The sequence below is a fragment of the Odocoileus virginianus genome, unplaced genomic scaffold (genome assembly GCF_023699985.2).
Source record: "Odocoileus virginianus isolate 20LAN1187 ecotype Illinois unplaced genomic scaffold, Ovbor_1.2 Unplaced_Contig_5, whole genome shotgun sequence".
NCBI lineage: Eukaryota > Metazoa > Chordata > Mammalia > Artiodactyla > Cervidae > Odocoileus > Odocoileus virginianus.
The window spans coordinates 1842941-1857667 of record NW_027224322.1 but is presented as its reverse complement, the minus strand read 5'-3'; the positions used below and the strand labels follow the sequence as shown (position 1 = coordinate 1857667).

The 14727-nt window shown below is 48.4% G+C and overlaps 1 protein-coding gene across 1 annotated transcript in view; it reads left to right on the top strand.

Annotated features, from left to right (window-relative positions):
- The window catches only part of NDUFA10 (NADH:ubiquinone oxidoreductase subunit A10), a 35959-nt gene that overhangs the window by 12824 nt on the left and 8408 nt on the right, over nucleotides 1-14727 (top strand). The window contains exons 8-9 of the mRNA XM_070463663.1: nucleotides 1891-1976; nucleotides 7079-7187. Coding sequence (XP_070319764.1) covers nucleotides 1891-1976; nucleotides 7079-7187 — 195 coding nt within the window. The remainder of the gene's footprint in view (nucleotides 1-1890; nucleotides 1977-7078; nucleotides 7188-14727) is intronic.

Here is a 14727-nt window from a genome sequence, read left to right as displayed (position 1 = left end):
TCGACTCTGGATCGTGGTGTTTGGAGTCGACCACATTAAGACACCAGGTTTCCCCAAAGTAGTGGGTGCAGTTCACCCTCTGCTATTTTCAGGAGACCTTGAGGAATCAGAACATCTGGAAAGGCAGCTGGTAGGAAGCTGGTATGTGACACAGGGAGCCCAGCCTGTCTCTGTGACGACCTGGAGGGTGGGACGCAGGGCCCGGGAGGGAGGAGGGGTTCACACAGGTACGGGGATTCTCAGTGCTGTGCTTCAGAAACCAGCACGGCATTGTAAGACAGTTATCCTCCAGTTTAAAAAGAGCTTTTGAAAATAATATTTTCCTTCCCAAATGTAAAAACATATTACAAAATTACGGTAATGAAGGCACTGCAGTAGGAATAAAAGAAATAATAGTTTAATAGAGTCCAGAAACAGGTGCGTGTGTGTGCTCACCGTTGGAAAAGTCAGTGCTTTAAATGATGATAAAAATAGAAGAAACTGGATTATCTCTTAAATGGTATTGAGGCAAATGACCATCATTTGGTTAAAAAAAAATCCCATATTTTATATTATGTATTAAGTATCAACTGAAAAGTGAAAGTGAAATCACTCAGTCATGTCTGACTCTTTGTGACCCCATGGACTATAGAGTCCATGAAATTCTCCAGGCCAGAATGCTGGAGTGGGTAGCCTTTCCCTTCTCCAGGGGATCTTCCCGGCCCAGGAATCGAACCGGGGTCTCCTGCATTGCAGGCGGATTCTTTATCAGCTGAGGTAACAGAGAAGCCAGTTACTTATGTTAAAAAGTTTAAAAATTCTAAAAGAAAGCCCAGGTTTTTTGGTCTGGAGTTGAGGAGGTGGTGACAGCACACAGCTTTGCAGAGGTGGCAGCCTCAGTGACAGCGGAGCCTCAGCTCCGCCCCCGGGCGAGCAGAGGGCTCGGAGCGGAGGGCGTGGGGGGCGCGGGGAGCGGGAGCGGAGGGCGGAGGAGGGGAGGGCTCGGAGCAGAGGGCGTGGGGGGCGCAGGGAGCGGAGGGCACTGGAGCGGAGGCAGCGAGGAGCAGAGGGCGGAGGAGCGGAGGCAGCGGGGAGCGGAGGGCGCGGGGAGCAGGGGGATCAGAGGGCGCAGGAGCGGAGGCAGCAGGGAGGGGAGGGCCCGAGGAGCAGAGGGCGGAGGAGGGGAGGCAGCGGGGAGCGGAGGGCCAGGCCCGTCTCCACGGTGGCGGGGACCCACGCTCCAGTCGGGGTTCCCTCAGGCGTTTCTTTCTGCCTGGAAACGGGGCTGCTCTGTCTGTGATGCCGGGTTCTTCGTGTTCAGGTGATTTCTCTTCCTCTGGCAGAGGGTTTACATGGCATGGGTCAGAGTGGAAGAGAAGTGCGTGTTCTCTGAGACCGCCTTATCATTGGCGTTCGTAACTGAATGTGCTCACGTTCTTAGAACCCAAAGAGGTCCCCGAGTTTGGCGTGTTTGGGGGAGAATGTGTCTGAAAAGCCGCCCCCCTGGGCGGTCAGGCTGTCCAGACTGCAGGCTGAGGAATGTAGGTTCTTGAAACTCTAGGAAGTGTGTGTATTCTCTTGTCCTGTTGTTGCTTTAGTGGCTGAGACTTGCCTCCTGGAGTCAAGTTTCATAAGAAGAAATGAATCTGGAGGAGGGCTGGCTCCCCTCCCATCTCCAGCCTGCCCACGCCCCACGCCTGCCCCATCCTCCCAGCCTTCGGGAATTGCCACACCACCGAGGGTCAGCCGGCCCAGCGCCCGCATGGGGTCGCCCCTCAACCCCTCACTTCCCTGAAGGCTGACCTGCTCTGTTTCTGACTCTTAGGGCATGATCCTTCCAGCCGGGGGGTCTGTGGTTTGTCGTGAGCTGAGTGTCCTCTGTTAAGACCTGTGTTAAATCCCTGAGCACAGGTGGTCGAGGATATTGAGTACCTGAGGTACGACAAAGGCCCGTGGCTGGATCAGAACGACCGCAAATTGCACAAGCTGAGGATGCTGTGAGTCCTGGCGGGGTGGGGCGCGGTGGGGGCGTGACCTGGGCGGAGCTGGGCGGGATGGGGGACGGGGCCCTGGTGGGGAGTGACCAGGGTGGAGGCAGGCAGGGGCGCCAGAACCTGGGCTCTCAGAGCTCTCCGCAGGTGGCTCCTGTCTTCATAGTGAGATGAGAGACAGGTCATGAGTCCAGAGTGGCCGCGAGGGCGGGAGGCTGTGCTGGAGGCTTGAGGACGGAGGAGCGGTCCGGGATGCTGTCTGGGGCTGGGGAGAGGGCTGTTGGACCGCAGCCTGGGTCGCGGGGGGTAGGAGGGAAGGCCGAGCTCTGGAGGCCAGCGTGTGTGATGAAGGGTGTAACGGGGAGGAGCTCTGTGGGCTCAAGGGGGAGAGATCAGAGCCACTCGTGAAAGAAGGCTGGGAAACCCAAGTCAGACTGGACTGGATCATGGGCGGGTCTGCCCCCAAGGGAGCAGGGTTAGAGTTTATTGCTGGTTCTTCCAGTCTTGCTTAAAGTGTTTGCATGTTCTATATTTCTAAATAAAAATTATCCTGCATATGTCTTTGTATGGTGACTTTTAACATGAGCATGTCCCTATTTTGTTAAATATTTAAAAATTCATTTTTTAAAAGGCTACTCACGCTGCATAAATCCTCTGAATGACACAAGTCAAGGTGGGGGACCATGGCCTGCTGGCTTATCCAGGCCTCAGCTGCCAAGAATGGTCCTCACAGTTTTTAATGGATTATAAGAAAAAGAAGGTACATATATGAAGCTATATGTAGGCCTCGCAGCCTGAAATACTATCTGGCCCTTAACAGAAAAAGTTGATCTCTGAGATATAGGCATAGTCCTTTTTGTTTCTTTAATATCAGTCTTGTAGGTTATTTTCACTTCATATTAATAATAACAGTAATGAGCATATTATACTTATTTTCATTCCATTTCAGTTTACTTTCCTAAAATATAAAAGTGGAGTTATGGGTCAGATTATGTGAACACATTTTATGGCTACTGTGTGTTGTGAATTGTTCTCCAGAATATGTGTGCCAGCTTGCACTCTTGAACCTGTATTCTGGAAGTCCTTTTTTTCTCTTTCCTTATTTTTAGTTTCCTTGACATCTATTCCACTTTTTATTATTATTATTTTTTAGTCTGCTTCCTTTAGACTTCAGTTGCTCTTCTTTCTCCAGTTTCCTAAGGTAGAAGCTTAGGTGATTGGTTTTAGATCTTTCTTCCTTTCTAATATATGCATTTGATGCTATAAATGTTCCTCTAGTTTAGTTCTCTTGTGGTCTGAGAACACAGTTCCTGTGATTTCAGGTCTTTTGCATTTGTTAGGGTGTTTTATATGGTTGGGGAGGTCTTGTTTGGGGTCCTGGTGGGGTCATTGCCTCCTCCTCTGGGGTCATGTGCCTAAACCCACCTTTTTCCTCCTAACCCTGCCCCTTTCCCGGATCCTGCCCTCAGGGTGGGGGTGCAGCCCCTGGTTCTGGATCTCTGCCCCTGGTTCTGGATCTCTGCTTCCCGTTCATTGTTCTTCATCCCACCCATCCCTGTGTGTCTGCCCGCCAGCTAATCTTCACGAGTGTCACAGTGACCCTGTGTTTCCTTTACTCAGAACCTTTCCGCGGCGTGACTGTTCAGGCGTGAATCCAAGTTCCATTTCCCAGAATTAATTCAGAGTCCTCGTTATCTGCTTCTGCCTCTGCCATCAGGATGCAGACGGTCTCCTGAACCTGTCTCCTCCCCACCTGCCCAGTAATTCCCTCAAGACCTGCGCGTTCTCCTGACCACGCTCTGTGCACCTTCTTTTCTCCTTATGCCCTTCTGACGTTTCCTGGCTTTCGTTTGACGTGGGTGTGTGTGTGAGTCTTGTCAGTACCAGCTCCTTCTGGGCAGAGGACATGAAAAACATGTCCACACGGTGACTGTCCTGGCGCCCTGACATCCTGCCAAGACTGGGTGACATAGGGTAACTTTTCATTTCTTCATCAATGGTATTGCTTTTTCCTTCTCCCAGTTTTTTCTCCTCTGCCTCCCAAGGATAATTCATAACAATTTACAATGGTAATTCTGCTTATTTTCACTTAAGTGCCATTTCTTAATGTGGGAGACTCAAGCGAAATTATGACCATTTTCTAAGATAATTATAGTAAACCTGCCATTTACCAGCTATACTCATTTTGTTCAGAACCTAACCAGATTATTGGTTTAGGGCATTTTTTTACATCTCAGAATGTGTGTCGGTGTGTAATCTTGTATGTGTGAGTACCTATTCAACCTTGATAGCGTTTTGTGTTCACATCCATAATCCGTAACTGACCACTGCTGCCCTGCTTGCTTCATTTTTGTGCTGGGGACGAGCTCCCAGTCAGGCCTTCTCCACGTGGGACTCAGGGCCCACCTCCTCCAGAGCTGGGGCTCCCTTCTTGTTCATCTCTGGGACGTGTGTTTCCTATGACTTCTGGAGGATGTCTTTCTAATAGGGAATTCCAGTGCTACGAAAACTGGAGGGTAGGAGTTTGGTATCAGAGTGTAGGGTTTCACACAGAACTTTGCCATTCAGGAGAAGCTAAAAGATAGACATGTTTTAGGAGAAAGTGTAAGCACTCCGTTGATCGGGAAACAGATGAGTCGTAAGCCATAATTTTCTGTTTTTCTCTTTCCCTTTGGCCTCACTGTTGTTTGGAGTTGTGTGGCAGAGCCCTGGCTTTGTGAACCGGGCCCGGGGACGCTCTGTCTTCTCACGGGGACACCTTGGCCTGTGACGTGAAGAGGCCGTGCCAGCAGTGTTCTCAGTCTCCTTCAGTAGACTAAATGCCCCGTGCACAGAATGCTTTCTCTCCCTGCATTAGCTTCCTGAGTCATAAAATGCGTCCTGTTGTGTCCGTTCCCCGCTTATCTTCAGTCTGGAATGTGTCTGTAGTTTCTGGAGACTGAGAGTTGGGTTTACGGGAGATGGGCTCCTCGGGCTCTTCTTAGTCATCATTGAAGCTCATAGAGAGTGAAAGAGCAGTTTAGACAAGTTTGAATATGTGGTAGAACAGTCTCTACAGATTATTTTTTTAATCTTCAAAAATAGTTTGAAGATATTTGTTTAAAGATACACCCTCTTTGAGAGCTTCTCAGGTGGCTCAGTGGTAAAGAATCTGCCTACCAGTGCAGGAGAGGCTGGTTCAGTCCCTGGTCAGGAAGATCCCCTGGAGACGGAAATGGCGACTCACTTGAGTGTTCTTGCCTGGCAGATCCCACGGACAGAGGAACAGAGGAGCCTGGTAGGCTGTGGTCCATGGTGTTGCAAAAAGAGTCGGGCAGGACTTAGTGACCAAACACCACCCTTTTTGTAAGGGGGTGTGTAAACTGTAGTTCTTCCAGATTAACTGTAGGTGGCGCTGTTGGTCTCTGTTACCCACTGTCCTAGGCCAGTTTGTTCTTTTCAATTCTTCAATATGTTTTTAGGTTTCAAACTATAGAGAAAACCAAACCATACCCCAGTTTGGTATTTATTAACATTTAAAACACAAGATTCATTTTTATATGAAATTGTTTACAGTGAGATCACTTTAAAAATTATCCTTACTATATAATAAGTATTGGAGAAGGAAATGGCAACCCACTCCAGTATTCTTGCCTGGAAAATCCATGGACAGAGGAGCCTGGCAGGCTACAGTCCATGGGGTCGCAAAGAGTTGGCCATAACTGAGCACATCAGCATATAATAAGTATAGAATAATTATATTTGTGTTAAAAGTAAAGACATGTACTTTATTGATACAAGCTTATGAAAGATATTCTGTAACCAGTTTGCAGTTAAAAGGAAGAGAAAACTCTCATGTTTGAGTGTGAATGTGATAGCTGTGCACGACCAGTGAAGTCCATGTGAACACATTGAGGAAAGCGTCATCCCAGCAGCCTTCCCTGGGGGTGGCGTTTGGTCACAGGGTCGTCGTCCTCCCACGCGTGACACTGGGACGTGCTCCCGCCTCCTGGTAGCTCGAGTGCAGCCTGGTCAGGTTCTCAGTGCACTGTGGTCCCCGGGTGGAGGGACCAAGTCCACCCAGGGTCCTCACAGCGTGGCCAAGAGCCAGACCCACTTAGAGAGCTTCCATCTGGGCCATTTAAGCGGAGGCATCTTCTGCCATTATAAGTCATTAATGGGAAAGGAGCCTTTTAAAATAATCATTTTCTTGATTTTGAACCCAAAGAAAGGAGACTTAACGTTTCTTCCTAAAAGCACTCAAAATGCTTTTCATCTTCTAGTGGTTATAGTCAGAGTAAATTTAATTTAAAGTAAGCAAATTCTAACAAAACATAAACATTTTAGCCTTCAGAGTAAAATGGTGAGACAGGGAGCGAGTCCTCTGATTGTGTGTCTCAGTGCTGAGAAAAGCAGGGGTGCAGCAGGCGTCCCACGGGGATTCTCGCCTCCCCAGCCTCCTCCATGTCGCCCTGATCAGCCCCCACTCCTGGAAGAATCGGTCCCCACACGGTGGGGGCCTCCGGGCAGAGTGCTGAGCTGGCAGTGGCGTTCCAGCCTCTGTCCCTCAGCCTTCATCGGTCATGCAGGTTTTTCATGGGCGCCGACCACGCGAGCAGCCTTGTAATAGGTGGTGCTGGCTCTTACCTTTGTATTCCTGCTGTGTCTGTATTTAAAGCACACCCAGATCCTTCTTTATGTTTTCAAATCTATGTCCTTTCCCCAAAGGGAGTCACCTGTGGCCGTGGGACTCTTAAAAGACTGTTCTGAGAGTGGTGTTGGGAGCGTGGCTCCCACAGCCCCACAGGGTGTTTGGGGCGAGCTTGGCTTCTGAGATGAAGGGGGTGGATGTTTTAAACAATCAGCCTAATAGCCTACTTTATTGTATTGACTTTGATGTTTAGTGTGCCGTATTGATTATTGATGCTACTGTATTGATTTTGATGTTCGGTCTGTCTGACATCTGTCTGACTTTCCACGGTTTATTGTATTGATTATTGATGTTACTGTATTGATTTTGATGTTCGGTCTGTCTGACATCTGTCCGACTTTCCAGGGTTTATTGTATTATTGATATTACTGTATTGATTTTGATGTTCAGTCTGTCTGACATCTGTCTGACTCTCCAGGGTTCAGGATAAGTTGGAGGTGCTGAATTACACGTCCGTCCCTGTCTTCCTTCCAGAGGTGACCGTTGGCGCCCACCAGAGTGACCGGGTCTTCCAGGAGTTCACAGAGGTAAGGCCGTTGGGCAGCGGGTGTCAGACAGCCTGTGCGGTCAGTTCTGGAGAGTGCTCTCTGTGGGTCTGTTTCCGTGAGTGAGCTCCATTTCTGCTGAAATAATTCTCTCCCCGTTCACTGCTGTGTTGCCGCAGCTTCTCGAGTGGCAGGGCGCACGCAGGGCGCCGCTCTCCCAGGCAGCCATCTGAGCCGGCCTGTCATCTGTTCCTCAGTTCTTATCTCTGTCCTTTCCCGTCGGCTCTCACTCCTGGCGTCATGGTGCATCCTCCATGAGGAGGGGAGGTCTGCGTTTCTGCAGAGGCCTAGGGTGGACGGGCGCCCTCAGGGAGGATGAGGGCAGGCGTGAGAGCCAGGCAGGTCGGCAGGCTTCGTTCAGAGTGGCGTGAAGAATCGTTGAGGCAGGACTGGGTAAACCTGGGGGGCTCTGAAAGCTCTGTGTTGGAACCTGGCCAGCAGTGATCGCTCCTCTGAGTCACGGATCCAGTGGGGTAGTGAGAACGTCCGCGGCGGCGGTAATTGGTTATCGGCAGAGGCGCAGGATGACTGTATTTACATCAGAGCTTCGAGCTGAGCGTTCAGTGCTCCTGTGTGTTAGTTGCTCAGTCCTGTCTGACTCTTCGCAGCATCCCATGGCCTGTAGCCCACCAGGCTCCTCTGGCCATGCGGTTCTCTGGCAAGGGCCGTCGGTGCGCAGACGAGTTGATGTCTTAGTTCAGTATTCCTGTGTGACTGTAATGCTCTGACTTGTGCCTGCATTGCAAGCACAGCACTGACTGGGGCCCGAGGACATCCACGCTTTCCTTCTTACTTGAGATTCTTGGCGTTTGCTTTTAAGTAAGTTCTTTGGCGACTTTCGAAGTGCCTTTCAGCATAGGTGTCTGGGAAGGACCGTGAGAGTGTAAAGCTGTCACTCGGGGTCCCTGCAGTTCCTTTTTGGGCACGTTTCTTTCCTCCTGATGCGCGCGTCTGTTTCACGTCCCCTGTCTGAGGGGAGCTGGCAGGCCCCTCACCGCAGCTGCTGCCTCCACACTGCTCTGTCAGGCCGGGGGCCTTGTCCCCGAGTGCTGTCCCTGCCCCTCACGTGGTGACCCAGCGGCCTCGACAAGCCTGGCATCAGGGCTGCCCCCACGTGGTGACCACCGCCATCCTGCTTGAGCTCATCCTGCCACGTCCAGCTCCGGGGTTCCAGCTCCTGAGGCCAGAAACCTAGAAGTCAGCCGACCGCTTTCTCACTTTCTGGTACAACAGACTGCGACAGAATACAGAAGTTCAGTAGACTTGGCTCCGTCCATAGTCTGACCACCAAAGTTTAGAGCATTGGTGCTGACTGCCCTGGTGCAGACCGGCATGCCTCCCACCCGTGCCCCTTTCAGCCTCCCAGCTAACTGCTCTGCCGCCTGCACCACGTGCAGTCTGTTCTGTGACCAGAGGCCAGGACGTTCCCACCAGGCACATCGCGCATCCTCTTTCCTCCCTGTATCCTGCAGAGGACAGGCCAAGCCCTCTTGGCAGCCAGGGCCCTCTCTCCCTCCCTCTGCTCCAGCCGCAGGGGCCTCCTTCCTACCTCGTGAACGTCCCAGGAGCGCTGAGCCTCACTCTGCATCCCTGTGTGGACCTGTGTGGTCCTCCCCCGGCACCCCATCCACCCACCTCGCCCCTGCAGGTCTTTGCTCACCCGTCACCTTCTCAGCAGGATCCTCCTGGACCATGGCCAGGACTTGACCTTTAGCTCCCCCAGCTCACAGCGGCTCTGCCCTACTCTCTTTTGGGAATTCAGTTTTCTCCACAGCAGTTGCCACCGTCATTTAAGATTCTCCGTTTTACCTTCTGTTTATTTTCTATTTCCTCCCACTGTGATGTTACTGCCTGACTGAGGCCAGGGATTCTTGTCTGTTCACTCACGGCTTTGTTCCCAGGGCCTGGGACAGCTCTGGCGCGTAGTATGCACTCAGTGACTTTTTAGCGGAATAAATCATTGAACTAACAAACAAACGGGGTAAACGCATGAAGGCGCTGGCGCCTGCAGAACCCGAGTGAGCAGAGGCAGTACTCAAGTGCTCCACGGGCACCTTGCCATCAGGTCACAGCTGCAGGTCAGGTGCCCTGCCGTTTGGCATTAAAAAAATGCGGTACCTTTTTTTTTTCACAAATTTATTTGAAAAGGAAACTTTGTGTCAGTAATGTAAGTGAAAAGCCACTGCCAGTTATCATAAACAGTAGGAAGCATAAGGAAAACTAACACAACCCAGCCACGCCACTGAATTCTAAACTGGCAGATGTGGGAAACAGAGGCGCAGCAGCCGCGCCAGCATCGTGGTGACTGCGGGAAGCACGGGGGTCTCAGAGCTGTGTGGAAAACGGGCATTTACAATTCCCTTGCGAGAAGGGAAATGCATGCTAGCAAAGAGTGACAGTTTCGTTTCTTTCTAATCTTTATACCTTTTTTTTAACGTTACTACGTTGGGTGCATCTCTAGTTCATGGTTGGATAGATGTTGTGACAGTGCTCATCCTTCTCTTGTTTCTGATCTCACAGAGAAAGTTCTCAGTAATTCACCAAAGCGTTAAGTTGGCCGGGTTAGTCATAGATTCTCTTTCCCAGATCAGGGAAGTTCCATTTTATTAGTAGTTTCCAAGGAGCTGCTGTTGAGAATGGATGTTGAGTGTTATCACATTTTTGGTCATGGGTGATTTCCTCTTTCTGTTAATATGGTCATAAAAATTACATTGATTGATTTTCTAGTGGCAGGCCAACCTTGATTTCCGGGATAAGTCCTACATGTGTGCTTTGTCCTCTGCGTGTGTAGCTGAACCTAATTCACGTGTTTAGGATTTTTTATTTATATTCCTGAGAGATGAGATTGTAATTTTTCTTTCTTGTAGTATCCTAGTCACATTTATCAGCAAGATCATGCTGAGATCAAGCACTAAGTTGAGTGGGGGTCCTCATTTTAATTCTCTGGAAGGGTTTGCTCAAGGTTATCATTGCTCCTTGCTACAGCGTTAAGAAGGCTTGATTGGTGGAGCCGTGCGGAAATGTTTCTCATCATAACTTTCCTTCATAGATGCAGAATATTCAGGATTCTGTTTCTTCTTGGGTTTTCAAAGTTGTGTTTATTAAAGAATTTGCCTCCGTTTCATATTTTCTAATTTCATGGCATGAAGTTATTCATGTGTTTTTAATTAGATCACATTGATCACATTGGTGGGGGCCCCAGACCCCTTCTTCATCCTGTTACTGTCCTGGCGTTTTCCCTCCTTCTATTTCAGACTCTTGAAAGAAGTTCATCATTCAGGGAACCAGCTTCTTGCTTGTACTGCTGTACATTCCATTCACTGATGACTGCTCCTTATTTTTTCCCTTTCATTTGCTGTTTTTCTAACTTCTTAGTATGAGTGGGTGGATTATTGATTTTCAGCCTATCTTGCTTTTGAATATATGCATGTAAACCTGGTCACATTGCCCTCCAAATTTAGCTTAATTAGCTGGATCTCATAGTTCTTAATGTTTTGTTTTCATTATCATTCAATTCAAAATATTTTCTAATTTTAATCTGATTTCTTTTTTGGCTATTGTGCTAATTTGAATTATATTAGATAATTTAAAAACAGTCGGAGTCTTTCTAGTGGTCTTCTTGTTGCTGATTTCTGGCTTAACTCTTCTCTGGTCACAAACAGCCTTGTGATTTCAGTCCTTGGAAAGTGGCTGAGACTGATTTTTCGGCCCAGCGTTGGTCACCTTGGTGGCGGTTCATGGTCCTGGAGGAGAAGGCCGTTCTGCCCATCGTGTGCCAGGCTCCTGTAGTGTCCTTGAAAGGAAATCTGTCAGTCGCGTCATTCAGACGGTCTGTCTCCTCACTGACTTGTTTGCTTCTGCTGTCAGCTTGCCGTGAGAGGTCTGGGGGAGGCTGCCGCTGTCTGTGGGTTTGTTCCTCTAGTTCTGTCAGGTTTTGTTTCGTGTATATCTTGAGGTTGCATTATTAGACTTAGACACATTTAGAATTGCTGCACATTCCTAATAGAGTTACCCTTTTGTTGTTCAATCACTAAGTCATGTCCGACTCTTTGCGACCCCATGGACTGCAGCACACCAGGCTCCTCTGTCCTCCACTGTCTCCTGGAGTTTGCTCAGACTCATGTCCACTGAGTCAGTGATGCCATCCAACCATCTCATCCTCTGTCTCCCCCTTCTCCTGCCCTCAGTCTTTCCCAGCACCAGGGTCTTTTCCAGTGAGTTGGCCCTTCACATCAGGTGGCCAGAGTTTTGGAGCTTCAGCATCACTCCTTTTATGTATGATGAAATTTTCCTTGTATTGTTGGTGCCGGTTCTTACCTTAAGGATACTTGACTTGTAACTTCTATAGTGTCCACAGCTTTCCTTTGGTTAATATTTGCATGGTAGTGCTTTTTCCACATCTTTTAATTTCATTGTTTCTGTATCTTTGTATTTCCAATGGACACCTTCTAACCTGAGAACAGTTTTATCTTTAGTTTTTGCCCAGTCTAACTATGGGGAATATCTATCCATTCACATTTAGTGCAATTGCTGATACATTTGTGTTTAAATAGCTTATGTTAACTATATATTTTATATTTTTCTTACCTCCTCTTTGTATTTATTTTTTTTCTTGCATGCTTGTGAATTAAAATTTTTTTTTTTTTACCATTTTTATTCCATTTCCCCTACTGTTTGCTTACTAGTTATGATTTTTTTCAGTAGTTTCTTAGTGGCTAACCTGGTGATTACAGTGTTCATCCTTGATTTACTAACTTCTCATGCATCAGTAGTTCTCTAGTTCTACAGTATCAGGCCCCTTGCCCCGGCTCTTGTGTGCTGTTTCTGTCATCTGTCATCACTGTCTGTGTGTAAACCTTCGGACACTGGTTATTGTTCGTGTGGTCAGTTCACACACACTGACCCCTGGCTGCCCCGCTGCTGAGGCCTCCCTGGTCTCACACCTTCCTGTAGGTTACAGTCCTTCTGTCTGAGGAAGCTTTGCTGACGGCAGATTCTCACCCTTATCGGTTAAGGTGGTCTTTAAGTTATTCTGATTTTCATCTTGGAATTTTTCAAACTTACAAAAATAATAGGAATAGAAAATTAACTTCCGAACCTCTGTCAGTGATGAGCATCATGACCGTGATCTTCAGCCATCCTAACGCACCAATTCTCAGCGAGTGGTCCCCGTGTCAGGGCACCTGGGCGCCCGTGAGGAGTGCCAGTTCTCAGGCCCCAGCCCAGGCCCCTGGAGCAGTCTCTGGGGAGGGGGCCAGGGGCCTGTTGTAGGGAGTCCTCCAGCCGGTTCTGATACACACTAAGGTTTGAGAACCACGGCTGCAGTGTGTAATTCTTATAAACAAGGACATTCTTCCACTGACGACAGTACAGCTGTCAGAGTTAGGAAATTAACAGTCATGCGTTACTACCTCTGACCCACAGACCTTGTTCAGAGCTCATCAGCTGTCCCAGTCATCAGCTGTCCCAGGAAGGTTCTTTAGAGCAAGGGCGTCTAAGCCAAGATAATAGATTGCATTTAATTTTCTTGTCTCTTTAGAACCTATGAATATGATCAGTTCTTCAGACTTTCCTTGATATTTAAGACCTTGGCACTGCTGAAGATCACAGGATGGTTATTTTTTAACATCCCTCAGTTTGGTTTGGTTTGGATATTTTCCCATGATCAGACTTAGGTTTTGTGTGGTTTTTGTAGGGATGTTAGGGAACTTACTACATCTTATCAGGCAGCATGTGATTCCTGTTTGTCCTGTCATGGGCTCTGTTACCTTTGGTCACTTGACTGAGATGGTGTTCTCACTGTAAAGTTACTGTTTTACTCTTTGTAATTAATAAATATTTTCAGTGGAAGTACTTTGAAACCATGTAAATGTCCATTTCCTCATCAAACTTTGACCCAGTAGTTAGCATCTGTTTATTTTCTTGGCTAAATTAATGGTTAATATGATAGCTATCAAAGCATAATTATCCTGATTCTGCCATTCCTTCTACATTATTAGTTACTGTTCTGCTATAAAGAGATGCTCTCTCCTCTCTCTGCTTGTTCATTTATTTATATCACTATGGATTCCCAAGATTCCTATTGTATACACGTACATCTGTATTCATTTCTGTCTCAGTGCACTGACAGCCGCGAGCGCACGCCAGCACCTTTAATTACAGGCTCCTCCTCATTGTCCCCCGTTCCACGTCCTTCTCAGGCAGCGAGAACCGTGGCCCTTCAGTTCAGCGTTTCCTTCTGGCCGCGCCCCAGGGTGTCCCCACACTCCTGCACAGGCCCGCGGTGGAGCCTGGTGACGCCCGCGGTGCCCGCCCCCCACCCCTGGCGCTGCCGAGCTCTTTGGAAAGGCTTTTTCCACATGTGTCTGGCAGGGTTTTGCTGTGTTTTAAGGCAGTGTTTCTAACTTGGTTCTGAGCATCTGTGCTGTCCCGGGGTGTGTGTCTGTCCCTTTGTGTGTACCTTGCTTAGAGTCCACAGCATTCTTTGGCTGACAGGTGTTGTTGAGTTTAGAAAGCCTGGCTTGCACCCCCTTTTCTCTCCTCCCCTTGGCTTCACACGCTGGGCCCTTTCTGCCGTGTTCTGTGTCCTCTTTCCTCTGTCCTCCATCCTGTTTCTCCGTGACCTTCAGCCCGGATGTGTTCTTCACTCTGTCTTAATTACTGACTCTTTTCAGCTCTTCCGGATCTGCTCCTCGGCCTGTGTTTTCTATAGTTGAGATTTTAACTTTCATCATAGTTGTTTTTCATTTTAGAATTTCCTTCTTTTTAAAAAAAAAATTTCAAGTCGTCTGTTGAAATTATTTTGTTATCTAATTTCTCTTGCATATCAGTCACAAAGTTATCTGGTAACTGTAATATTTGGACCTCTGTTAGATCTGTTTAAACTCATTATCCCTCTGGTCTTTTCGTTTGGGGACATCTAATCTTATGTTTTGGTATACTGGTATTTTTTCAAATGCCAGTCATTATTTTGGAAGAACAGTTAAGATGGTGTGAGGCTGCGGCGGTGTGCTTACTGTCCTCCGGCAGCATTTTAGTGTGCAGGCTCCGTGTCGGTCAGAGGTGAGCCGGCGGGCGCTGCTCTGGGCTTGAGAGGTCCGCTGTGTTTCCCGTGTGCCCTTACCGTGGAGTCCGTGTGCTGGCCCGCTTCTCTGGGGGGAGGGGGTCTTGACCACTGCTGGGCTCACTCAGCTTCACTCCTGCCAGTCAGTGCGGGCGGGACCCCTGAACGGAGGCAGCCCCCACTTTGCTGTCCTCTTCCGGGACCTTGGAACCTCCCTGCCTCTTCTGATGTCTTGGCACACGTTATTTTTCGTATGTTGTCCATTTTTCCTGGTGGCTCAGGGGGGACTTGGTTTGTGCTCGTCCACCAGAAACTGGACATATTCATCATTTCACCGAGTGACACAGTGAGGCTACTTGGCTGTTTTTCATCCTTATTGTATTTTCTCTTATTTTTGATCTGTGACCATTAAAGGAAGGTGCTATATTGGACTTAGGATTGTAATGGTTAGAAATGTTG